Source organism: Squalius cephalus, assembly GCF_949319135.1.
Source record: "Squalius cephalus genome assembly, chromosome: 4".
In the NCBI taxonomy this organism is placed as follows: domain Eukaryota; kingdom Metazoa; phylum Chordata; class Actinopteri; order Cypriniformes; family Leuciscidae; genus Squalius; species Squalius cephalus.
Genome location: NC_137125.1, coordinates 34870203 through 34896904, shown reverse-complemented (window position 1 = coordinate 34896904; position 26702 = coordinate 34870203). Strand labels below are relative to the sequence as shown.

The 26702-nt window shown below is 38.2% G+C and overlaps 1 protein-coding gene across 3 annotated transcripts in view; it reads left to right on the top strand.

The window, feature by feature from the left end:
• Positions 1 to 26702, top strand: part of tbc1d22a (TBC1 domain family, member 22a) — a 157261-nt gene that overhangs the window by 16638 nt on the left and 113921 nt on the right. For all 3 annotated transcript variants that reach the window (XM_079868899.1, XM_079868897.1, XM_079868898.1), the window contains exons 5-6: positions 16413 to 16483; positions 23721 to 23849. In XM_079868899.1, coding sequence (XP_079725025.1) covers positions 16413 to 16483; positions 23721 to 23849 — 200 coding nt within the window. The remainder of the gene's footprint in view (positions 1 to 16412; positions 16484 to 23720; positions 23850 to 26702) is intronic.

Sequence of the window (26702 nt, the reverse complement as noted above, 5' to 3'; positions counted from 1 at the left end):
CTAAGCAGGGCTGAGCCTGTTGGTCTACCGTTGAGAATGGGTGTAACCCTTTCCAAGCCCGATAAAGGAAAAAAGGGACAGTTGTGAGTTCACGGTCTGTATATGGCTGGGACTCGGAGCAGGAGCATCGACAAGAGGATTCGTTAACGTTGAGGGCATACAATATCGATGGTTCATAAAACTTAGAACCGGTTCTCGAGTGGAACCGGTTTTCAATTCCAATCCCTAGCAATTACTGAGTACTTACTGTTGACTTATGAATTTGCACATGGGTTGTCTTAAAGCATATTAAAAACACCACACAGATGTATAAACAACATTAAAAGCTGGATTTTCACCACAGGGGGGCTTTAACAGTTTGTAATCGCAACCGTCTTTGCATATTTCTCATATCATCGCTCCGCAACATCCCTGGGGTTTAAGCATTGCAGATCCATGAAGTCAGGACGGTGTCGATGTTGACAGGCCTCTGGACGTTGGCGTGCCAGTTCTGGTTTCATTTGACTGGCTCTCAGGGTGTCCCTGAATCAGTTTGGCTGCTGTTGGCGTTATTAGACATCTGAAATTATGAGTCAGACATGTGGCAGCAGAATGAAATATGAATGAAATCTATAATTAAGCTGGGGTCTCCAACATGATAATGAATTCTCATCCATCCATCCAAAGCACTGATGACTGCCCTCTATTGGCAGTGACTCATAATAACTCAAAGACCCCGAGAAATAGCACTGAGCCTCCTTTCTTTCCACTGTGTTGACATATTTCTTATTATAACATAAGGTTTAGGTGAAACTTTTAAAAAAAGGCTTAGTTTATTGAAACTGCGAAAATGTCATTATTTCGGCTATACCATTACCATCAACCATGACATTTGCAAATCAACAGTATTCAGCAACTTTCATACTCCTGAATGAATTGAAAGTGTGAACTATGGCACATTGTGGTTTTGGTTTTCACATGCAATACAGTTTGTTTGGTTTTTGGTGCGCACCAGGGCAGCGTTCACACTTAATCAAATGAGCCACTACACACTAACAGAGCAATCACTGTCTAAATGATGCGCTTCGCTCTGAAACCACAAATATTTACTTTATTAAAGGTCCCGTTCTTCCTGATCCCATGTTTCAAACTTTAGTTAGTGTGTAATGTTGTTGTTAGAGTATAAATAATATCTGGAAAATTATAAAGCTCAAAGTTCTATGCCAAGCGAGATATTTTATTTAACAGAAGTCACCGGCCGGTTTGGACTACATCCCTCTACTTCCTTCTTTAATGACGTCACTATAACAGTTTTTTGACTAACCTCCGCCCACAGGAATACACAAAAAAGGGGGCGTGGTCTTGTTGCGCTCCCACGGAGAAGAGGAAGAGTTGTGTTTGTAGAGTGTGTTTGTCGCCATGTCGTCGAGACGCTGTTATTTTCATCCCGGAGTCCAATCACCTTTGTTTGGCCTTCCCAGGGACGCTGTACTTAGAGATCAGTGGTTACAATTTATGCGCATGCGCATGCATCTCCACGTTATGGTAAGAGGCGTGACCTTTCCGGGCAACGTGCGCTAAGCTGCTGTCGAATCACAACACAGGAACCGCTGGCACAATCAGAACTCGTTACGTATTTCTGAAGGAGGGACTTCATAGAACAAGGAAGTCATCAGCCCATTCTTAGGACAGTGAAAACAGCGGTATACAGATAAGTAAATTGTGTGAAAAATACTGTTTTTTACACGCGAAACATGAACACATGTTATATTGCACACTGTAAACACAATCAAAGCTTCAAAAACACACGAAAAACGGGACCTTTATGGGCCCTTTCACACCTACCTTGTTTGGTCCGGATTTTTGGACTTTTCAGTTTGGTCCGAATCAAAACTACAGGTGTGAAACCTCCCCCGGACCATGGTTTGGTTCGTTTCTAGTGTGAAAGCATTTTCTGCATGGTTCGGACTTAGGACATTTACAGGAAGTTCTGGTGGTTTCCGCGTAGCCTAAACAACTGATGAAGAATATTTATGTGCAGATCTGTCAGTCCTGCCCACAGCGTTTCTTCCAGCTGATTCGCACACACACACACACACACACACTTGTCCTGCATCCTGCCGGCGACGATAAAATGTTTGCACAACGAGGACGTTCATTTGGCGAATTTAAACTAGCCTCGAGTATAGTTGGTGCTGCAGGGAGTAATGCCATAATAATAAAAGTATAGTGGCAATGATATGCGTCTGTTCATTCATTCTTATCAAAGTTAAAGTTTTCTGTGAACACTTTTATTGTTTTTCACGGTAAATTAATATATTTAATTGTTTAATTCTAAAGGCCCATTCACACCAAGAACGATAACTATAAAGATAACTATATTATCGTCCACACCAGCGGATGATATCGTTCTGTTTATTCTACGCACGTTCTTGTCTGCTGCTTTAAATGCTCGAGCTCGTTACAGCAGGATGGATTCTGATTGGCTGTCAATGTTTTTATCGTTCATCAGCTGGATAAAACCGTCCTGAAAGGGATTCCAACGATATTGTTTCTCTGTGCCATTATTGTTATAGCTGTGGTTTGAACTTTGCTATTCTTTAATATTGAGAACAGTTTTTAGAACTATCCACCTTATTCTGCTCAGTCTAAACAATGCGCGCTGCCATGACGACGACTCCGGTTGCCTACTTCCGTTCGTAGCGCTTGACCTGTACTAGCAGCGAGAGAATGCGTTCAAGCTCCTCATGTGCTGTTGTTATTTGTTTTAACAATTCAAAGAAGATTTCAAACTTTTTTTAAACTGAGTGTTTCGAGCATAAGATAAGAAGGAGATAATGCCCATGTCCGATTCCGTATCAGATGCATTCAATAAAGTAAACGTTTAGAGTGGTTAGCGTTAAAACTGAACTTCTCTCGCTACTAGTACAGGTCAAGCGCTACGAACCGGAAGTATGGAACCGGAGTCGTCGTTATGGCAGCGCCCATTGTTTAGAGCAGAATAAGGTGGATATCTTTATCATTATGGTTATTGTTTTTGGTGTGGACGGGCCTGAAGGCTCAGAAAGGAGGAGGAAATTAGACATTTAAAATGCATACCAATCTTGGTGTGACAAACTTTGACCAACTTTTAATGGGACTCCAGCCAACTTTGTATTCACTCTCTGCTACGTACGTTTAAGTATGCACATAAAGTAAGTAAAGGTTATGTAAGGTTATGAAAAGAAAACTTAAGGAGGCACAGTTCATTTCTGTCTACAAAATAAATGTCAAGCATTGAAGTGTGAGCCTTTAGATCTCAATTTTTTTAAGATCATAAGAAACGTTTTAGTCTAACATGTCCAAACTTTTAATGTGTCATGTATCGGAGCATTGTACCAAAGCGTCTTTGAAAATAGATAGAACAGTACGTAGACATTTAATTTGTCATATCTAACGCACAGTAATGAGCAAAAAGTAGTTTTTTTCCCTCCCTTACAAGCTCTTGTTTCTGAAGTGTTTGGTGCTGTCTTTGTCTCCAAATTAATGAGTACCTGACATATGTGTTTTTAAGAGGGATGCCATCAGATGGTCAGCTCTTACCTCAGAGAGAGAGAGAGAGAGAGAGAGAGAGAGAGAGAGAGAGAGAGAGAGATACAATAACAGGAAGCAATTACTTGCTGATGCTGTCCACTGTTGCCATGGCGATGCATCACCTCTATCGAACCCTTCTCTCTACCTTTTCTCTCTGTGTGTCTCAGATGGGGGAGCTGTGGTGCTCTCGTGGTCTTAACACAGCCAGTTCTTCTGTGGGTGCACAACCTCAATATTATAAATGCAGTCGGATTCAAATTAACTTAGTTTAGTGGCATCTGTGGCACAGAAATTCTTTAAGGAATTCAAGGATATTATATTGAGAATCTGACATTGAGCCATTGCAAGCATTCCTGGGGACATTTCATGTGCTGTGAATGAATCTAAAAACATGAAAAAGTAGAGAGAACATGTACATTTGAATAGCGGTTTATGTAGAGTAATGAAGTAGAATTTCTCTCGCTTTTCTATTCTATCAAGCTTAACATTGACAAAAACGCATAAACTTAATGTTTTAACTTGCCGCATCGCGATTCAATTGACGTCTGTTCCTCACACAGTCACATGGGTTTAGAATATTGGAGTATATTGCAAGAGGTTAGCACTTTTTTGACACATTTTATTTTAACATTTGAGTTTTAATAGATTATTCTCTCGTGTTTGATGTATTTTTGTTATCCCTTTATTGTATAATCAGCACAAATTCTGGGATTAATCTGTAGATACTGCTTTCCTCCAATTTGTCCAGTCATTTGATTTCTGAATTGGTAAATGACTAATCCACTCTGCTACATCTGTGACGAATGCTGATGCTGAAGTAAACCTTTAATTGAGAATGAACTTAAAAATCAATGTTTATCAATGTTTTGACAGATTTGTTTCACTGTTTGTGTTTCACGGCATTAAGCAGTAGGCTAATGTTACTATTTCTCATTTCTGCCAATATGAGGTAAGATATTCATAGTTTAGCCAATTACCTTTATCACTGCAGGAATCTGAAGTAATCTAACAACGCTGATTATTTTCCACATCCTCATTTGGTTTTAATGGAGTCCTGTTATGCTGTTTTACATTTTCAACATTCTTTGTGTAATGTTGCTGTTCAAGAATGAAAAAGGTATGCAAAGTTACAAAGTACAAAGTCCACTCCAAAGGGGCTTTGGGTTCACAAGAACTGGGAACGATTTCTGGGAACACTTCCTAGTTTTAGGAATGCTTTTTGGGGGAACTAAAGCTCCCAAAATTACCCAGAACAATTTGTCCCAGGAACCTTTTTCCCTCAGAGCTGTTGCTGTCTGCGTTTCCACTGCGGACTAAAGTATCGTGAAGATTAGTCCAAATCTTACTGCAAGCACTGCTACAGATTTTAAAAAATGTCGTGTAAGTGTCTCAAACTGCATGGAGTCAACTAATCAAAATGCGGCATGAACTTCAACCAAGACCCTGGTTCTTGCAGTGGAAACACAGAGTACCACCCCAAAGTCGCTAGTTCCTGGGGAAAGTTCCTGCGTTGGAAACACGGCTTAGACCCTAGAGTAGGGTCTAACCCAGCACAATAGGAACTACCAGTGATGTAAGTGCATGTTGATTGGCTGAAACCATGCGAAACACTGGCACCAACCATTTTTAAGTTTATAGCCTGTATATTTAAAAAGCAATAAATGAACCGACACTAAAGTGTGCTCTGGCTCTGGCCAAGCCGCTCTCAGCGCTGTCAAAATAAAAGTTCCACACAACAACCAGAGCGGCAGGGTGTAGGTGACAGCTTACGTCACTTCACAGTTCTAACTGTTTAAAAATGGTCTGGAAAATGGTCCTGAGGTAACATTTACTTCTTGGGGGATTGCCCCTGCTGGCTAGTTCCTATAACTACCTGGTGCGAAAGCCCCTTAAATGGAGTTCTTCTCTATATACAGACCCTTTCCAAAAAATTTGAATATCATGGAAAAGTGTATTTATTTCCATAATTCCATTCAAAACGTTAAACTTCCATAGATTATAGATTCAGGGCCCACAACTTAAATTATTTCAAGTATTTAGTTGTTTATTTGTACATAATTTGGGCTTCCAGCTCATAAAACCCATGAAAACAGGATTTCAAAAAATTAGAATATTACATGAAATCACACAGTAATTACACAATAATCCCATGGTCATTGAACCAGGTTTTGGTTATTTTGGCAGTGTGGACAGGTGCAAATCCTGCTGGAAAATGAAGTCAGCATCTCCATAAAGCTTGTCTGCTGAAGGAAGCATGAAGTGCTCTGAAAATGTCCTGGTAGACGGCTACGTTGAGTGGACAAGCACAGTGGACCAACACCAGCCGATGACATGGCTCCCCAAACCAACACAGACTTCACACTGGACTTCAAGCATCTTGGATTGTGTGCCTCTCCATTCTTCTTCCAGACTCTGGGACCTTGGTTTCCAAATGAGATGCAAAATTTGCTCTCATCAGGAAAGAGGACTTTGGTCCACTGTGCTTTATTAAATCCAGAGTCAACGCAGCCGTCTACCAGGACATTTTCAGAGCACTTCATGCTTTCTTCATTTTCCAGCAGGATTTGCACCTGCCCACATTGCCAAAAGAACCAAAACCTGGTTCAATGACCATGGTATCACTGTGTAATTACTGTGTGATTTCATGTAATATTTAAATTTTTTGAAATCCTGTTTTCATGGGTTTTATGAGCTGGAAGCCCAAATTATGTACAAATAAACAACTAAATACTTGAAATTGTTTAAGTTGTGGGCCCTGAATCTATAATCTATGGAAGTTTAACGTTTTGAATGGAATTATGGAAATAAATAACTTTTCCATGATATTCGAATTTTTTGGAAAGTAAGCACTATTCTAAACTCCCTGAAACACCTCGATTGTAGTCTTGAGTTTTCTGTAGACTTTACTGAGTGCTGGACTCTTGCATTGTCAGTACAAGATCTCGACCAAAAATGTATGCACCTCTTGATAACATCACAACATTTATCCCATCAAGAGGTGTCAAGATCTTGTATTGGCAATGCAAGAGTCAAGCACTCTGTAAAGTCTCCTTCAGCACATCACAGCATGGTCCCAAGTAAAGCTCTTTAAAATGTAAAATGGCTCATACGGTATATTATTTAGTTATCTCCTGAGATTGGTGATTGACATTTTCTTGGAGGACAATACTTTAATTTGAATGGATAGAAATGATCTATTTGTGGATAGTGCTAAAATGCAACCATTTTCTTAGTGCTTTATTGCAGTGTCAACGTTTTGCAGCCTGTGTTCACTTTCATGTATTTTTTTATTTTTTTTATTTGTAATTATGACTCCGTGGCAGTATCTTTTCATCATAGAGACTTTTGAGAAATCGAGAATATTGCTCACAGATATTGCTCACATCATGTTCTCTGTTTAAGCAGTCTACAGCTGAACAAGGTCACCTGGATCTGATCTACAGTCATGAAGTACTCCTGACAGTTGTTCAGATAACCTTGGTGAGCACTCAAATCTTAACAGGCAGCACTCGAGACATAATTAACTGTGGTAAACCAAGCCCCAGAAGTGAAGGAAGCACCAGTTTGTATATTCTGAGACTTGCTTATTAATCTCAATGCATTTCAAGTTAGTATTTGGTCTCCCATATTTCATTTCAAGAACGGCAGTTTCTCTCAGTTCCCCCCCCCCCCCCCCTCCATTTGGCATAAAACACAGTATTCGTGGTAATTCAGTTTAAAATGATGAGTACAAACTCAGAGGTTTTTCATATTTTCCATCGTGGCATTTTTTCTGTATTTAGTTTTCCCAAAAATGTTTGTCCCCCTTATTTTTGGGGAGTTATTTACTATACACTGTAAAAAAACAAAGTTGCTGCCTTAATCAACACAAATGCATATTAGTTATATTGCATTATTGAGATCTGCATTTAACATTGTTTTATTTGAACAGCCACGCAACCTATTTTTTAAGGGCTCTACTGGTTGAGAACCACTTTGTTAGAATATCTTACGCCCAACTTTAGTTCTTTCAGAAATATCTGAACTTGTGAATCGGATGCACTGGCCTGAAATCTGCTCCGAAGGCAAAGTTTGCACTTTTTTACAAACTTTATTTCTGTCCAGAAATGTGTCACCTGGCTTTGGCTGTACCTGGCTCATGACGCAATTCATATGAAAGAGAAAGAAAATTCATAATGCAATCAATGAAATACAACGGCGCAGTTATTCTAAGACCCCAGAGGAAGAATCTACTGTACGCTCTCCCCAGACACCTGAACTACATATCATCCTCAGCAGCCTGCGTTAATACAGTGAAGTATCTCTTTACCAGAGCTGCATTACTTTATGGCTCTGCCACGTGCTGCAGTGTCCTTTATATGACTTATCGCTGCCATTCAATCTACCTTACAAGTTTTAGTGTCAAACTAAACTTTTATAGCTCAGAATAAAGACAGTTCATGTTTATGAGAGGACCATTCTTTCAGGACTATAGGTGATAATGCATTCCAACGAGTTAATATCAAAGTCCCTTTAAGACAAGTCATTTCACTCGGCGGCCATCTTTGAAATGCCTCTCGTCTCGAGCATGCAAGTGCAGCTCCTATCTTTTTGAATGGGTAAAGATCAAATTCTTCAAGACGCCAAGCTTACGATTAAATTTCATATTTGAAAAATTTCACAATGAAATCTGACAACAACTGTCTCATAATTTTTTTTTTTCTAAACTCTCGAATCATGACAGAAAATGACATTTTACAGGCTGGATCAAGCTAATGTGCAGGTGCAGTGGAACTGCGCGCTTATTGGCTCTTATTTAAAAGGCGGGACTTATTCCACATATTAAGCATTGCACTTTTCCCCATTCAAAACAATGCAGGTGATGCATCTTGTGTAATTCTATAGTCTTTGTTCATATTTCGTGGCCACAACATACGCTATTGCCAAAAGTATTGGGACACCCCTCCAAATCATTGAATTCAGGTGTTCCAATCACTTCCATGGCTACAGTTGTTTAAAATCAAGAACCTAGTCACGCAGACTGCTCTACAAACATTTGTGAAAGAATGGGTCACTCTCAGGAGCTCAGTGAATTCAAGCGTGGTACCGTGATAGGTTGCCACTGGACTCTAGAACAGTGGAGACATGTTCTCTGGAGTGACGAATCATGCTTCTCTGTCTGGCAATCCGATGGACGAGTCTGGGTTTGGCAGTTGCCAGGAGAACTTGCCAAGTGTAAAGTTTGGTGGAGGGGGATTATGGTGTGGGGTTGTTTTTCAGGGGTTGGGCTTTGGCCCTTAGTTCCAGTGAAAGGAACTCTTAATGCTTCAGCATACCAAGACATTTTGGACAATGCTTCCAACTTTGTGGGAACAGTTTGGGGATGGCCCCTTCCTGATTCTGCATGACTGCACACCAGTGCACAGAGCAAGGTCCAAAAAGACATGGATGAGCGAGTTTGGTGTGGAGGAACTTGACTGGCCTGCACAGAGTCCTGACCTCAACCCCATAGAACATCTTCGGGATGAATTAGAGTGGAGAAAGCGAGCCAGTCCTTCTCGTCCAACATCAGTGCCTGACCTCACAAATACTCTTCTCCTAAACCTTGTGGAAAGCCTTCCCAGAAGAGTGGAAGCTGTTATAGCTGCAAAGGGTGGGCCAACTCCACATTAAACCCAATACAGATTAAGAATAGGATGTCATTAAAGTTTATGTGCATGTAAAGCAAACGTCCCAAAACTTTTGGCAATATGTGTAACTAAGTGAACTGAATATATTCTGTTTTGGTCACCGTAATGAATAATTTGAATGCAATGTAAGTTGCTTTGGGTAAAAGTATGTGCCAAGTGAATAAATGAGAATGACGCTATTAAAATATCTTGTATGCTTGTATTGTGACACATGGAGCTTCTTCTACTGCCACTGTCTTGAGGGAACCTAATAGCCAAATATGAATACTGGGTTCTGTTTCTTTTTCACTCCTGATGATTAGCACTCCAGTGGGTTTGACTGAGAACCCTCGTGTCCCGTGGCGAATGGAGCGTGTCGTTCATTTTTCTCTCTCTGTCTGTCTCTATTGCTATTTCCTTTGCTCTCTCTTAAATAAACTCCCAGATGAACCATTGAAGTCCTGAATGAAGTGGCATTATATGTTTTCTTTTTAGTAGTTGTAGTGCTTCTTTGAGGGATTATAGAGCACATTCTTCCTGTGCCAGTCTATTCAGAGTTCTTGTGTTTGATTCAGTCTGCGGCAGTGTTTGAAGCACACAATAAACCACTATACGACTGTTGCGCAGAGCCAACACGATGTACAGGCTTGGGAAGGCATTATAATCTATAATGTGGTCTGGAGACATAGTGTTCTTTATAAAGAACATATAATGGACTGTGGTCGTGTAATAATCATGCACTCGTACTGGAGGACTGCATTATGAACATTTTAAAGGAATTCATACATATTCTGTCATCATTTTGCTCACAGTCATGTTGCTCCAATCCTTTTTTCAGTTGTTGAACGTCAAAGGAAATGCTTTGAAATACACTATTTTTATGATACTTTCATGATGCATTAACTTTCATTGTACGAACAAGAGCAGCTTGAGTATTTAGCAAACATCTTTTAGGTTTCCATGAATGAAAGTCATATGGGCATGAGGGTGAGGTTTTTTTTATTTAATGACTTATGTATTTATTTATGCTCTTATTTTACTTATTTATTTGTATTTTTTCTGTAAGGGTTGTTTGTGGAGGGATTGCCAACCATGGGTTAAAAAAGATAATAGATTTGTGGAAATGGCATGTATTCTTGAAAATGAGATGTGACACTCTATTGAAACGCTCAGTTATTTTTTTGTGAAATATGCTTGTTTATTTGCTCTCACCCACCTCATTTTCAGTATGAATATCTCATTATGTATGAGATGGAGAGGTTTAGCTCATTGATGTCGAATATGATTACAATATGAACTTTGCGTGTTGTGTTGGCAAAATTTAAACTGCAATAACAAGAGGAAAGCCATCTGTCAAGAAATCCGAATGACTCAAAATAATCATTTAGTTTTTTCAGAATATATCTTTATTGCTTCCTTGGCTTTTTTTTGGTAGAGTTAACAAAGAAAGATGTGTTGTGGAAACAGCATTGGCACAGAAATAAAACAACCCTCACACAAATTAAATAAAGAAAATGAAACGACTGCCTTCGAGTCGTTTGGCATGGATACTACTGTCCGCAAATGCAAACAGATGCACACAACCTGCATACAAAATGGGGATTACATACAGTTCTTACGAAAACATCACGGTTATATTTCACACAAAAAAGAATGGTTTTATTTCCCGCTGTATTTAGTGTTATGTTGTAACTGTTATGAAGCATTTATTCTATTCAGACATTAGCAACAATAATAGTAACAATAATAATTTTTTTTTTTTTTTTGTTGTTGCTAATTTTAGATACCATGGCAAATGAACACTGTATATAATATAATATAATATAATATAATATAATATAATATAATATATAATGTGATATATAATGTGATATATAATGTAATATAATATATAATGTAATGTGTATAATATATATATATATATATATGTATATATATATATATATATATATATATATATATATATATATATATATATATATATGGTATTTAGTGAGTTTTTAGGATTACATTAAGAATTTTGTTGAAAATGTGCTTGCTTGATTAATGCAAATTCATTATTATTTAAGCAACAGATTTGATCATGCTCTTTTTTTTTTTCTGCCTTTTGATTCTTGGGTTAAATACGGCCCAGGCATATTTTATATGGGTTTTGTGAGACTCATTTAGCTGGCAGCCATAGACGACTTTTCAGGAGCAACTGTCCGGACGATCACAACCTCTTTTGAGGTCACCGTCTCCAGAGGGACAAAGACAGCAACAATGAGCTGATGAAATAGTGAACGTCTAATTCCTCTCCCTTCCTTTCTCCCCCCCCCGTTGTGAGATTAATGCCACGTGGAGGAAATATAACAGATAGTTTAATTAAGTGCCAGGGCACAAGATTCATCGACTAATTTCTGCAGCTGACAGCGCAAATGAGGGTTCAAAGGTGCGAGCCGAGGAGACACCCTTGAGTGGCTCTGTGTTTAATGAATTGAGCGTTTTCCCGATAAAGTTCCCGCGTAAAGCAGCACGCACATTAAAGCTAGCCTTCAATGTGTCAGGACAACCTACCATCCTCATATACTACACCAGCATACCTGCCTGGAGAGAACACACACTCATAACTCCATCCTTACGCTTTAGCTTCACAGGTATTTGCACAAATGCATTCATTAGACTGGAAATGGTGTCTTTTATAATGATGTATAGTTTAATGAAGACTTTGGAATGACCTGGATTACTGCATGACTGACCCCTGTAAGACTGGAGAAACTGGAAGAGAAACTGAAAGAACTGGAAGAGAGGGCTACTCTCTGAGAAAACAAAGGACGTTAACATTTGAACTCTCTTGCTATGTTACCATCCCCATTCAAGACACTATCACACTTGAGTTGATCACCTCCCAATGTTCAAATCATTCCCTTCACCCATCCCTACCTGAATTCACCCATACATCTATATGGTTTAATATGAACAATTATCATATACAGTATTATACGTCTGGTATCATTTGAAATGTCTCAGTGCGACTGGTACAAAGGTCTCACAGAAGTAAACCAAAAAGGTAATAAGGTGTGGAGAGTTTAGAGATATCTTGTTAACTGCTGTGGGTGTGTCCCCATGTAAATCAACCTCTTTCCCCAGTAAGTCTGGGATGGTGATTAATGCAAATTCCCATTGTGAACTCATCTTTACGTTTGAAAAGAGGTTTCTGCCTTGGTCTGAGTATTTAGGGAGATGCTGAAGAGGGTTCAGCATGATTTGTTCAAATCAGGCCGTGATGCGGAGTGTGAGCAAGACACTTCGCATCATGTATTTTCTAATGTCAGGTTCGCATCTTTTCTCTTTATTCCAGAGCATTTGATGTTTTGTATTTGTTATCTTTGAACTGATTATGAAATTGGCATTATACATTTACCTGACATAATAAATTGTTACATTTGATTTTATTCTGACTGACTATCCCAAGTAGATTAAATGGATTCGTATGTTACCGCAAGTCTGCGTCAGATTAGTGACGACTAATATTTGGTACTAAGACAAGAAGTGAATTTACGTTTAAGACAGCAAAAATGCTGCTTGACCAATCTAAATTTGGGTGCGTCTTACCGCTGTTTTAATTTAATGTTACTTTAGATAAGTGTACGTGGGAAACCACGGCATTGCCAATCCATAGCTATTATAAGAGAAGTAATGTTGGTCAGCTTATATCTGTAATAGTGGCCATACCTCTGCCTGAAGTAAACGTGACTTTAAATTCAAGTGTTTGCAAAACCATGGGGCTGTACCAAAGTATCTTTGATTGTGTAACTTGTATGTGACCATCTCAGTTACAGTAGCCAATTACCTCTGTTTAGTGACCAAAACTGATGAGCTTGTGATCGTGAGATCCGTGTTAAACAGAAGGCGTGAGGACCTCAGAGCGACATAGCTTTCTAATACGAACAGGTAAAATATAGTTATTGGAATAGGAGGATAGTTAAAAGGAATTATCAAACATTCGCTCACATTTAATGATGTTCGGATATCATTAAAACCTTTTTCATTTATGGAGTCAGATGAAATAACGAGGTAATACATATGAGAAAATGTATTTCATTTAATCTTGTTGTGTTGTGTAAAAGGAAAGACAGTAACGCACAGGGAACTTCACCCATTCTATCGGATACCGCCACTGGACCGATCTAGACAGGCTTACACCCCTAAAGTCAGTTTCAGGGTTAATTCACACATAAACCATCATTTGCTCACCTTCATGTTTTTTCAAGCCTGTAAGACTTCTTTTGAAGAATGTTCAGGCTGCTCTTTTTCCTGCTTTGCAAAAGTGAATGGAACAAAGAAGTTCCGTCCGTCCATCCATTCGTACGTCAGTCCATCCATCAAAATTTACATTGTGATTTCATAATCATGATTTCTATTAATCTGCAGATCAAATACAAAAAAACAAAAAACAAGTCTGAGTGGTCTTGCAAAGAATGTTATGCGAAAAATAATTTGGGTCAATATTTCATTCAACATTTCATTTTCAAATATTGCCATCAATAATAATGAATTATGTGTAAATAGTTAGATCACGTCTGTTTTTACAGTCACTCAAATTTGCATGGCAGTCATAATAACACTATTCATTATTTATACTCTTCAGTCTTCATTTTGCTCTAACAAAGAAACTGCACAAGAAACATCCAGCTCTGATATCAGAAAGATTTTTTTTTTTTAGAATAATATAAAAACGCTCTCCCCAGAAGGCTCTTGTTGTATTCATGGCACATTTGGTCTGTTGTATCAATTTTTAAACCAACCTCTGATTTAAAATTCAGATTTATCTTTGATGTCAAATAAAATGCATGCACATTACACTGCAGCCTGTTGTCAAGGCTCTGAGAAATGACTAATCCACGTTCAACAATATGATCACAGCCATCAACCCTTGAAATATGCAATACAAATACGAAATGAGAAATATTTGCTATTAAAGTTCTTTTTCACTCTTTTAAGGCTCTGCAGGGACTCTTTGTCCATTTTAAAAGTCCAATTTGCCTCACTGAGATTTATTCACATTAGCACTCTTGGGTTCACATATCCACACTTATTGCAGTGCTTATTGAAAGCATGGTGCGACCATAGAATTCAAATGTTATAGGCTGAATCCTTTTTTGGAGGCTATCCGCACTATTAAATATGTCCGATTATTGCATCTTAAATCATTAGATGTTGAAAACAGTTTATCAGAGATGCCTTGATGACAGACTATTGATTGTTGAGAGCATATCAACAGATTTTTTTATTAAAAACTTGATTGTACTTTTTTCTAGTATGTATACAGTATGTAGTGTACATTTTCTGTATTCATCCTTCTATTTGTGTTGCAAAAATTACCCATTATTTTTTTAACAACTTTTTTAATTGGATTTGATCGGAAATTTGTACAAAATAAAATGTAATGCAAAATAGCCATGTTTATTTCCAGGATGATAACTGGACGTCACTTGCTGAACTAAGCATGTGCCTCATTCAAGAAGAATGAGCAGAACAACTTTCAGACAAAGTAATTTGTAAAAGTATTTCTGTGTAAATTGCCAGTTCAGTATGGCAAATGGTTTTACAAAATTTACAGAGCCATTTTTTATGTTTATGTTTTATGCATGAGGTGCTTAGAGGTCGATTTGACAATATAGTGTACTGGTGTTTGAAACTGTATTGTTGCATATAGTGTAGAGCTGCACGATTAATTGTTAAAAGATCGCGATCTCGATTCAAACATCCACGCGATCTCATTCCTAAATGACAATGATTCGCCTTTGTCTATTAAACCTTTGAAAAAATCACAGCGGGACATTCAAATCTGTGTTTGCGCTGCTGCTGACCCTGCGAGGGTATGGTTGTGTCTGTTACAAATATTCAAATTATCACAGTAGTAAAAAGTTTAAAACTTGTCTACAGTAGTGATTAAAGTAGAGCAAGTCACCTTTTGAAAGGAACTTTATGCTTCAAGTTAAGATTGTATCAATTACATTCTTACACCAGTAGGTGGCGACAAGTGACTGTTCAAAAGATTGTCATTGAATCATTCACATAACACATTTGTTCAAAAACGCGGATTCATCCAGTAATGAAACAAGTGGTGTTTGATTAAAAAAAAAAAAAAAAAAAATCAAATTAATTTAACATTTTGTAAGAACCTCTTGTAAGTTACATGTTATTTTGTTTAGTTGTCTGCTCTATTTGAAACTCACAAAAAAAAAAAAAAAACACAAAAAAAAGAGTGTGTAGTTTATTTTTGGAGTAACCTGTAAGTGGTATTACTTTCTGAACAAAGCCCATGCTGTGTTTTTCATCAAATATTGCCCACAGTTCTTTACATTTATGGTTCTCTGTGTGAATGTAGGCAATGTACTGGTGTTATCAAAAATCTGTTTGCTTTATGAAGTCAACATGAAATTAAAATTGACCCTAGTTTTCAAGTTGTTATTGTGCACAATTCATGTTATTATTATTAAAGTCCCCCTGTGGTGAAAATCAAGCTTTTAATGTTGTTTATATGAATATGTGGTGTTTTTAATATGCTTTAAGGCAAACATGTGCAAATTCATAAGTCAACACCATTGCTGAGTATTTTCTCCTTAAAACTGCAGTGAACCAAAGACAGTCTCAAAAACACGCTTTGAAATCGCTGGTGTTTCTGACGTCACAAACTACCTTGTAGCCAATCAGGTTAATGTGTGATCGTCAACCAGTGGATCTCTGAGTTGCTGTGAGTGAGTGGAGGCGGGGCTCAGTTGCATATTCATAGAACCACGTATATGAGGCAAGGGTGTAGAGTTACATTCAAGCTATTTTAAGACATGAAAGATTTTTTTTTCAAGAAAAAAAACTTTTAAATATGTCATTTTGGTGATGAAAGGAGGTTTAAGGGATAAAATGATTGACTAAAGGGGGACTTTAAAATAAGAACAACAACAACTGCAGAACCGCAATTAATTTAATTATGCCCAAAAAATCATGTAACTAATACTAATTACAGAAAATACACAATGGTTGTTGGTGGGTTTTTACTGCAAAGCAAAACAAAACAAAAAGACCGGAAAGATCACTGCATTTATTTGATGAAACCTGCAGCATTTTGATGGTATTGCTTAATAATTCAGTCTATTCACAAGGGATAAACTCATAGTACTATTCTGAGTAAGTGACTTTCTGTCTAATAAAAATCTTTCCTGTCCGCAGATGAGCTTCGGAAGTTGAGCTGGTCTGGAATTCCGCGGCAGGTGCGCCCGATCACATGGAAGCTCCTCTCAGTAAGTAGAACGATCTCAGCGCACAGTGAAGTCCTGCATCAAATGGTCAAACTCATTAGAGAACTGCAGCGCACATCCATTACAAGATGAATCAAAGAATACATAATGCATTCTACATAAATACACATTTATAAGTAATTAGGCTTCCTACAAATGACTTCTAGGATGACATCCGCCTGGAAGCTCAGAGGTCCAGTCGACTGAAAACGAATGGTGCATTAAACTGTTTCAGTGGTCGAACAAAACCTGAATCTGTGAATGAGCAAAACCTACTTCTGTTAGGCCGACTCTTGGACCGCCTGAGCTGAATCCTTTACATAATCACTTGCTTCTTTTAAATCACGCATAAAGCTCTTTGGAAAGTTCTCAAATCATGCTGGGATATCATGAATCATGCTGGGTTTTTTTTTCATGCCAGCTGGAGTGTCTGCTGCTCTTTCTTTCCTAACTTTACGTTAACCACAAACAGGAGTTTATATATATATATATATATATATATATATATATATATATATATATGGAAAATTAAACCATAAATGAAATTAACACCAAGTAGAAACATATGTTTCTGTACCTAACCTCGATAGATGTACCCGTGTGTTTCTCTTGGTAACTGAACATGTCCCTACTATACTTAATGGGAAATTTTATAATAATACCATAACAAAAAAAATAAAAAATAATAATAATAATGATACAACAATAAGTATTTCCGTTTGTTTTCCTTTAATAGTGATTTGAATTCTACATCCTTTGAATTCTACAGCCATCCAATTGAGTGCAATTGGATCTGTCCTGCATACCACACTGAAAATATTTTTGAATGCAGTCCAGCTGGAGAACTTGACTTTTCACTCGACGAGAAATCTCGTCCCATTTTAGTCTCGCAAGATCTCGTCCCACACCTAGGATTCGACCTTCAAATGGTTTACTACAAATGGGCATCTAGGATGAGCCGTGTAGATAAATGTCACTCCACTCCTTTGCCTCTTATGCTGGTTGATGCTGTTTCGGATCTCTCTCGGAGCGGTGTGAGTAGGGCCAGTTATATTGGAATTTGGATGGGCCAGCTGGTAAGAACTGTCCAGGTAAACCTCCCCTGGCCCAACTAGTATCAACCAGCATGGAAGGCAGGCTTACACTTGCTAGTACGCCCACTTCCCATGCCGGTCAACATTGATTCGAATCCCACTCTGAGCAGTGCAAACAGGATGCATACATTTTAAGAAAGGGGAAAACATTTTAAGATTGACATAAAAACACATTTCACTTTTTATAATGGATGAAAGATATGAAGTACATAACTGGTGCAAAGTTTCCCCCAGGACAGGACTGGCGTGATGAGGGGGTTATGTGTGGTCTTACCCTTTGACACACAGACAGGCGGCAGTATGCCCTCCTGCCACACTGATATATGATGTGCCAGTCTGAAACAGGATGGATTGGACGGGGATATTTGATATTCTGACCCTCTTCTAGGCTAGTGTGCTGTCTCACACACACACACACACACACACAGAAACATCCAATTTACCCGTGTGACCTTCATTTGCCTACGGCTACCTCATCTGTCATCTTGACTTGAACCCTGGACTGCAGCCCCACTCAATCAAACCTCATCGATCCATGCTATTGAACTCCTGCACAGGTGTGCACATTATGAGTTCATCGGTGTGTGTGTATTTGTGTTTGAGTGAGTGGAGAGTGAGCGTGAACAGCTGGAAAGCATCCTTTAACAAGAGTAATGACCTGCGGAGGGCGGCATCACTGTTTGAATGGTCGCTTTAACGCATGATCAATTCTGTGCATCCTGCTGACGTCTCACAAACTGCCACCAAACTCTGCTCAACGCTTTCTTAAGAAGAAATCATTTCTCTTTTGTCAGGTAGCCCCTAGACAACAAAGATTTCATTAGTGGTGTTTGCTAAGGCAATAATCATTATTGCTCGTACACAGGATTACATTTTGTACAGGTATTACATTTTGCAGAATAACACATCCAGTATTATTTCTGTTTGTTATGCGGAGACCAAAATGTCATGGAGACTTGAGTTGGGTTATTTTGTCTTTGGCCAGTAAGCAGCACCCTAGCAACCACCTTGAAATGCTGTAGCAAATGCCTAGAAACCACTTAACATCACTGTAGTAAACCACTTATAACACCCTAACAGTCACCTAGCAACCTCTTCACATCACTTAACAACCACCTGGAACACCTCAACAATCACCTGGCAGCACCCTAGCAATAACCTAGCAACCACCTTACATCACACCAGAACCCTAGAAATTACCTAGCAACTGCCTAGAACTGAACATCACTCTCGCAGCCACTTATAACACCCTGACAGTCGCCTGGCAACCTCATAACATCACTCTAGCAACCATCTGGAACACTTCAACAGTCACCTGGCAACAACATCAAGCAACACCCTAGCAATAACCTAACAACCACCTTACACCACACTAGCAACCACCTAGAAAATTCTAGCAATTGCTTAGCAACCTCTTAGCTATTGCCTACCAATCACTTAAAATCTTCCTCACAGCCACCTAGAAGACCCTTGAAACTACCCAGACTGTTGAAGAGAATGTCACATCCAAGGGTGCCGCACAAGTCCTGAAAAGTGAAGCTAAAGCATTTTGATCGGCCCCTTGTGGCTGGCTGCAGTACACCTAATAAACCCCAACCTCTCCATGCAATAGAATGGGACGTGAGCCAAACTAAAAAATCCAATTAGACTTCAAATAATGATTTTCTGTCATTTTAGGTAGTTCTTATCATGCAGATCTATGTTCAAGCGTAAATTTTTCCAATACATTTTGTTATTAGTTAGTTATTTGATGCTATAAATTCGGGGTGTAACATGCTCGCGATTAAGTGACGTAACGATGTAATCGGCAACAACCATTACTGGGATGTTTTGGCTTCGGTTTTCTACAGCGGAAGGAAGCTTAGGCATGCTGTAAATCTTTTTGTTTATTTATTTTTATACAGTTTATGGTTATATCTGTCTGATCTTTCGACTTGATGCAAACACTATAGAAATGTTTGCCTTGTAACAGAGGGTTTCATTATCTGAGGTAATGGCACTGTCGACAAGACAAAAAGAGCTGCTGTTTTGCTCAGATGAGTTGAAATTTTACCCACAATCCCCATGCTGCCTTGTTTATTTGTGGGCATGACAGCAATAACTGCTGAAAAGTACCGGCTTGTACTAGTTTAAAAGTGCAGTTATGAGTGTTCTAAAGTAACATTTCGTAGGTGTGCGATAAAAAAAAAAAATACTTACCTCAGTGTCTCATATTCTGTGGTAACTATTTTTTGGAGGTGGAAGACCCATCTTTTTCTCACCCACCCACACTCAGTGAAATAGCACACGGTGGGCTTTAATAAATAAAAGGATAAAGCTGTGCAGATGATTAAATGGTGGTTTCAGCCGCACTAATACGAGGTGTTTGAGTAATGGTGTCCCGTCGTGAGCAGGTGGGAGCAGGTTGATGCAGAGCCAGTGCCTGGACACAGACCTTACGCATGTGTTCATCCAAACCCAGCTGCTGGGAAACATTTATTACGGGCCTGTTGTTCCTGGACCTCTGCACCTGCTGTGAACAATGCCATGTTCTCTCTCTCTCTCTCTGTTTCTCTTTCTCTGGCAACAAAATGAGAACAACAACTTCATTTCATGTTCATTTCACCTCATGCGGTGTTAATACACGAGTGCTAGATCAGTGTTGTCTTCTTTTGTGGGTGTTCTTTTTGTAGATAAACAAAACAGTTCTTTTTGTAGATAAACTCTTTCATGCAGAGTGTAAAAGAGCTGTCTGAATGTAATAGGTCTGCAATGTTTTAAAGATCAAAGCGCACGACAAATAAAGTTATTGTCTGCTAATAGAGAATCGATTCTGAACTGCCGAAACGAGTCGTCAGCAATTCCAGTCTCACTTTCTGGTACATACCTATATAACAAATTTGGATAATGCCAGCCTATGGTTTTCATTGGCTGCCTGCGAACAACGTCTACTTTGATCCGCCTCAAACACTGTAGTTGTAGCTGAGGCCTGGAAGAGTTTGGTTCCAGAGGATGTTGTTGACGTGTCGAGTAGATGCTGTTTTTATTTCAAAAGGGTGAGGACCCGCTCTGGAATTTATACAGAAAAACCGACGACATTGTTACTGTTGACTTTAGGTGCGTGTAAACCGATTGTAGAAAACATCCAAAACAAAATTAGGAACCTTTAAAATACTTTATTTCTGGAAGTTGGCACTTGTGTTGGTCTGAAGAGTAGGGGTGTGACGGTTAGTATATAACCGTGAGACCGACGGTTATAGTTGAACACCGTCATTAGATCTCTATAACTGCCAAAACCGTGTTATTAAAATATTTTTTACAAACATTTTTTTATCATAGAGAATGTTTAAACACTAATTAAAAACAATTGTTAACAGTCTGTGTCATTAATGGTCTACGTCGTTTCCAACTGTATTCTTCGCCAAGTACCAACGCAAGTTTTGTTTTGTAAATCATCAGACATGATTTTTACCACTTCATTAAGTTTTTCTTTGTAGAAAGCCTTTCTTTAAAGCGAATTTCGTTTTGTATAAATTGTATATTAATTTTAATAAATGTTTCATCAACCAATTGCATGTATTTAATAAATAAAAGTATAGTAGACAATATAATAACCGTGACAGTGAGGCGCCAGCGTGCCGCGTTCACTTGCATTGCATTGTGAACTAGAGCGCATCTCATCGTAAATGAATGAAACTCAGCGTAAGCCTATGCCTTATACATTAGCATTAAATATCTTTGCTGCATCCTTTCTAGAACAGACAAGGGCTTTCTTGCAGCTCGCATCAGCAGAGCATTGCATCGTCCATAGACCGCAAAACAATCGGCGGAATGGCGGGCGGGTGCGGCTTTGAAATTTGGTCAAAAAACGTTGGTGCGGATGATGAGTTTTGTGATGCGGTTGCGGATGAAATAATACCACATCCGCGTATCTCTATCGATAACAACATTGAACACTACACAAATATTATTTTATTTTTATTTTATTTAGGCGATCAAATAGCTAATCAGTGTCTGCTCGTTTATTCAAACAAAATTGTCCTATAACAGATGAACGTCGCACCCCCCCCCCCGACGGTCATGTTACGAACCGTCACATTTGACTCACGTCATAACCGTCATCACCAATTATGAAACCGGCACACCCCTACTGAAGAGGCATTGCATTGATGCCGGAATCCAGACAGTGTAAATAAGACTTTGCGACCCAAACTGACCCAGTATTGTGAAATTTTAAGACTAAACACATCGCTCAACATAGTTTAACATATTTGTATTTATTTTCAGTGTACAGAACAAGACGCACAGATTCTAATGATCTTGACAGTATGTGTGTCCATTATTATTAGACATTAAGGGGACGTCATTAGGTTATTTAACATTTATTTTCATCTCATGCCGTGTGACCTCTCAAGTAAAGATTTTAAAAGTTATTGTCCAGTAATCAGTGTCTGACAAATTTTGTCTTGCCTAAAATTAAATATGAAACATAAGATGTGTGTAGAAAATAAAGAATATTCAAGGCACATGTAACTTGACAATTTCCTGTCATTTCCAAGACTTTTTTTGTTAGTTTTGTGAAATCATGTAAAAAATGTGATATTGTTTAATTGTATGTAAATAGAACTAGGGCTGTCGAGTACTCAATTAAAAAAAAAATCCTCGATTGCAATTTACCCGTGTCGAGTAACTGGCGAAATACCAGAAGTGGCGCATTCCAAGGACGAGAATCCATGAACCGCATTATTAGACCGTTTTCATACCATAGCAGAGTGCTGTTATTAATTCACAAAGGTTGCGATTCAATTAAGTAAATATATGCCCTGTGGGTTATATATATAATATATGCGCTTTAATTATTTTACATGCGTATAGGTTTACATGCGTCTCAGAGCTGCTTCGTTCACAGTAAATGCTGCTCCACACAAACTGTTATTTACTCAAACTCCATCTCTGGGTTTGGATTGCTTATAACGTTTATCTGGGTATGCAATGTGCGCCATTTCATCAGATGTGTAAGGTAAATCATTTATAAACCTTCGCCAACACAAGAGAATACATAAATATATTTCTAAATATGCAAACTGTTTATTGCGATTTCAAAATAAGTCTAAACCAAAAGCTCTGAGTTTGCATGTATAGTGTCCACATATTCTTAAGAAATGACAGTTACTGTTACATTTCTAACATATAGACGTGGCCAAATATTAAAGATTAAGTAAGCATTTGAGTTAAATGTTGTTTGGCCAATAGTGAACAAGGATTTGATCTGCTGTTAAGTGTAACAATACCAGGAAGTGAGAAAAAAAAAAAATCCTCTTAAAATCTTATATTTTTTGGAACTTGAGATATGGTGGAAATTACATTTTGTTGGGTTAGAATTTGGAAAATATTAGAATTTTCCTTGTTATGTCTCTCGTGATTCATATACACACTGTTGGATATTGTTTATATATATATAAATAACTAAATTTATATATATATATATATATATATATATATATATATATATATATATATATATATATATATATATATATATATAATAACTAGCAAGTCTGGAAAGCGTTTTATAAAAGTCCATAGGGTCAAACGTGCCCATAAGATAAAGAAACACTCCCATGTACCCCATCAAGTTTAAGAACTACCCTTTTTAACTCTATGGTTTTCTGTTAATAATGTGAGCGTTACTTATTACTTATGTTCATGTGTTAGACTTAATTACATATACATATGCTAATGGAGCGTAGAGAAGAGCGCTGCTTGGCACACATACATCTTGTCACAGAACTCGACTGAGAGTGGAAGTAAAAAATAGCCACATGGGGGAGCGTCTTGTGTGATAAATGGATTTCTGTGCTTGTAGATTTTTGTGCAATCAATTACTTTATCAAGAGACTTTCTTTTCTGGGCCTGAACATCTGCTGTGTTCTCATTCTCTTGCTATGGCAGTAATAAGAGGAAATGTAACTTTAAATGTGACTGATATCAACTTAGTGGCTCCAAACTCTTGGAAACCTTAACTTTTCTGAGTTTTGATTTTAAATTAGCAGCTATTGTGCTAGTGCAGGCAAACAAACGTTTTGTTGGCGAACGCAGATCTATATCAGATTGATTTCGAGGTATCTCGTCTGGGCCGCTGTAAACGTTAGTTTTTGTATTTACAGGGGTACCTGCCTGCCAATGCAGAGCGGAGGGAAAGCACGTTGCAGAGGAAACGGCAGGAATACTTTGGCTTTATCGAGCAGTACTATGACTCCCGCAACGACGAACACCATCAGGACACATACAGACAGGTAACTGACTATATTTAATTCTAGATGGGACACAGATTTGTGTTTTATGATTTATTTTATAAGCATTAGAGTCAAAATGTTTGTATATTTGTTGTCTAAACTATGATATATGTTGGATTCTAACATAAAATTAACTTAGCAGAGAGAGAGAAAAAAAAAACTGGTCTTAAACAGTAAATGTGTATTATCCCATTGAAGTGAAAAAGAAAGGACTCCCTTTAGAATTTTATGGTTTTGCTGTAAGTAACAGAACATAATAAAAATCAACTGGTCGTTAGCAGGTCTGCAAATTAGGTAAATGCAACCTCAGATGAACAATAACACATGACATATTACACCATGAATAAAGCCAAAATGGAAAAGCCATGCGTGACAAGCTAAGTACATCCTATGATTCAATTGCTTGTAGAGCCACTTTTAGCAGAAATAAGTTCAAGGGATCGTTTTCTACATGACAGTATCAGTCTCTTTACAACGTTGCTTCAGTTCATTGAGGTTTTTGGGCATCTGTTTATGCACAGCTCTCTTTTTAGGTCCTGCTGCAACATTTCAGTTGGGTTGAGGTCAGGACTTTGACTGGGCCATTGCAACACCTTGATTCTTTTCTTTTTCAGCCATTCTGTTGTAGATTTTCTGCTGTGCTTCTTCCAGTTTCATGACCTAAGCTTTAGTTTTCGGTCAGATGGCCTCACATTTGACTCTATAATACTTTGGTATACAGAGGAGTTCATGGTCAACTCAATGACTGCAAGGTGCCCAGGTCCTGTGACTGCAAAACAAGCCACAAATGATCACCCCTCCACCAGGGGTAAAGAGAAGAAGCTTTCTCCTGGCAACCCTTCCAAACATGCCATACTTGTTCCGTCTTTTTCTAATTGTACTGTCATAAACTTGAACATTTAACATGTTAACTGAGGCCTGTATAGAGTCTCAGATGTAGCTATTTGGGTGTTTTGCGATTTCTCTGAGCAATGAGCAGTGCATGGCCTGACCTTGGGGTGAATTTGCTGTGACGTCCACTCCTGGGACCATTGGCAACTGTCTTAAATGTTTTCCACTTGTGAATAATCTTCCTTAATGTGGAATAATGGACTTCAGTTTGTTTGGAAATGGCCATATAACCCTTCCCAGACTGATGGCAGGAACAGTCCCTTCTCTAAGATCATTGCTGATGTCTTTCCTCCTTGGCATTGTGTTAACACACACCTGAATGCTCCAGACCAGCAAACTGCCAAAACTTCAGCTTTTATAGAGTTAGTCACACATGCTGATAATAAATTAATCAAAGACATTTGATTAGCAGCGCCTGACTGCTACTTACCCTATTAATTCCCATGGAAGCAGAAAGGATGTACTTAGTTTGTCACCCATGGCTTTTCCATTTTGGCCTAGTTTTTGTTAAATAAATAATGACATGATGTAATATGTCATGTGTTTTTGTTCATGTGAGGTTGTATTTACCTTATTTTAAGACCAGCCAAGGACCAGATGATTTGTTATGTCCTGATACATAAAACCACATAATTCAATAGGGTGTCCTTTTTTTCACATGACTGTGTGTATAGGAATACGTATAAGATATATAATATAGAAGAAAATAGGTTTCATACAAACTGTATTGGTAACATGGTTGAAATCTAAAATTTATATTTATAGAATTGTTATCTATAAAATGATAATGCTGATATATCTAGTAGTCTTTTCACTGACCATTTTCTTTGGAGAAAAAAAGTCCCTATTTTGGGGACTTTTCACTAAGGTCTCATTCACTAAGCCTGCATACACACAAATTTGTGCGTGAAATCTGCATACGAGCAAATCATGACTCACCAAATACTTGTGTACTTACGTTACTTATTTGTAAATACGCGTTACTTATTCTGCAAAGGTTGTGCAGAAAGCCTTTATATAGAGATGGTTTGGACACGGCCACTCATTTACAATACTCCAAATTCACTAACAATACAACGAGATTAAGAACAAATTCATGTGGGCACGCACGTGTTGTGAATTAGGCGAGATGTTTCTGGAGAAGTTCTCCCCTGCGTACAAATACGAAATAATCCACGCAATTATTAGTGAATGAGACCCAGTGTTCCCATTTTGTACCTTATTTGTGGAAAAGGCCTCCTATGTCTAGAGAATGCTGCTAACTGAACTTTATACAGGATGATGGCAATAATTAGCTGAATCAAAGACTCTGGAGATTATTCAGAACTTCCTGTGTTTTCCTTTTAATTTCCTGTACAGCTCTGCGCGGCCAGTGCTAATTCTGCTATAAATAGAATAATTTTTAAGTTCAAAGCCAGCAGTTCAGTTTTGCCAGGGGTTTAATGTGATATAGTCAGGGGTTTTGGTTGCGTTTTACCTACTGTCGAGGTCTTGGCAGCAGCAGTTTGTTAGCTTTGCCAGAAACACTGTTATGTTAGAAGCTCCGAGTGTTTAGAAATGCCACCAGCAGATAGTGTTTGATTATTTAGATGCTGAAGAGGAAAAGATGACAAGGAATGTTTAAAGCTCCAGTGAATTGGCAGGAGGATGTGAAGATCAAACTGTTGCTGTCACTCTGATCTGATAAATGTCTAACTGATTTAAGACTGCCGTCTAGTGATCACTGACGATGTGAGATTCACACGTTTGTTTCTCCTCTCGAAAGCTGTATCTGGGTGATTCTCACCGGCCTGTTAAGAACATTTTTTGTATTTCACTTTAAAATTATAAATAAATAAGTAAGATATATTTAGTTGCCTTTTACCGTCATTAAGGCTTTTTTTTTTTTTTTTTTTTTTTTTTTTTTTTGGCATTGTGACATTTTCATTTCATTTATCCCCAAGTCAGGAAAATTATGTTAAT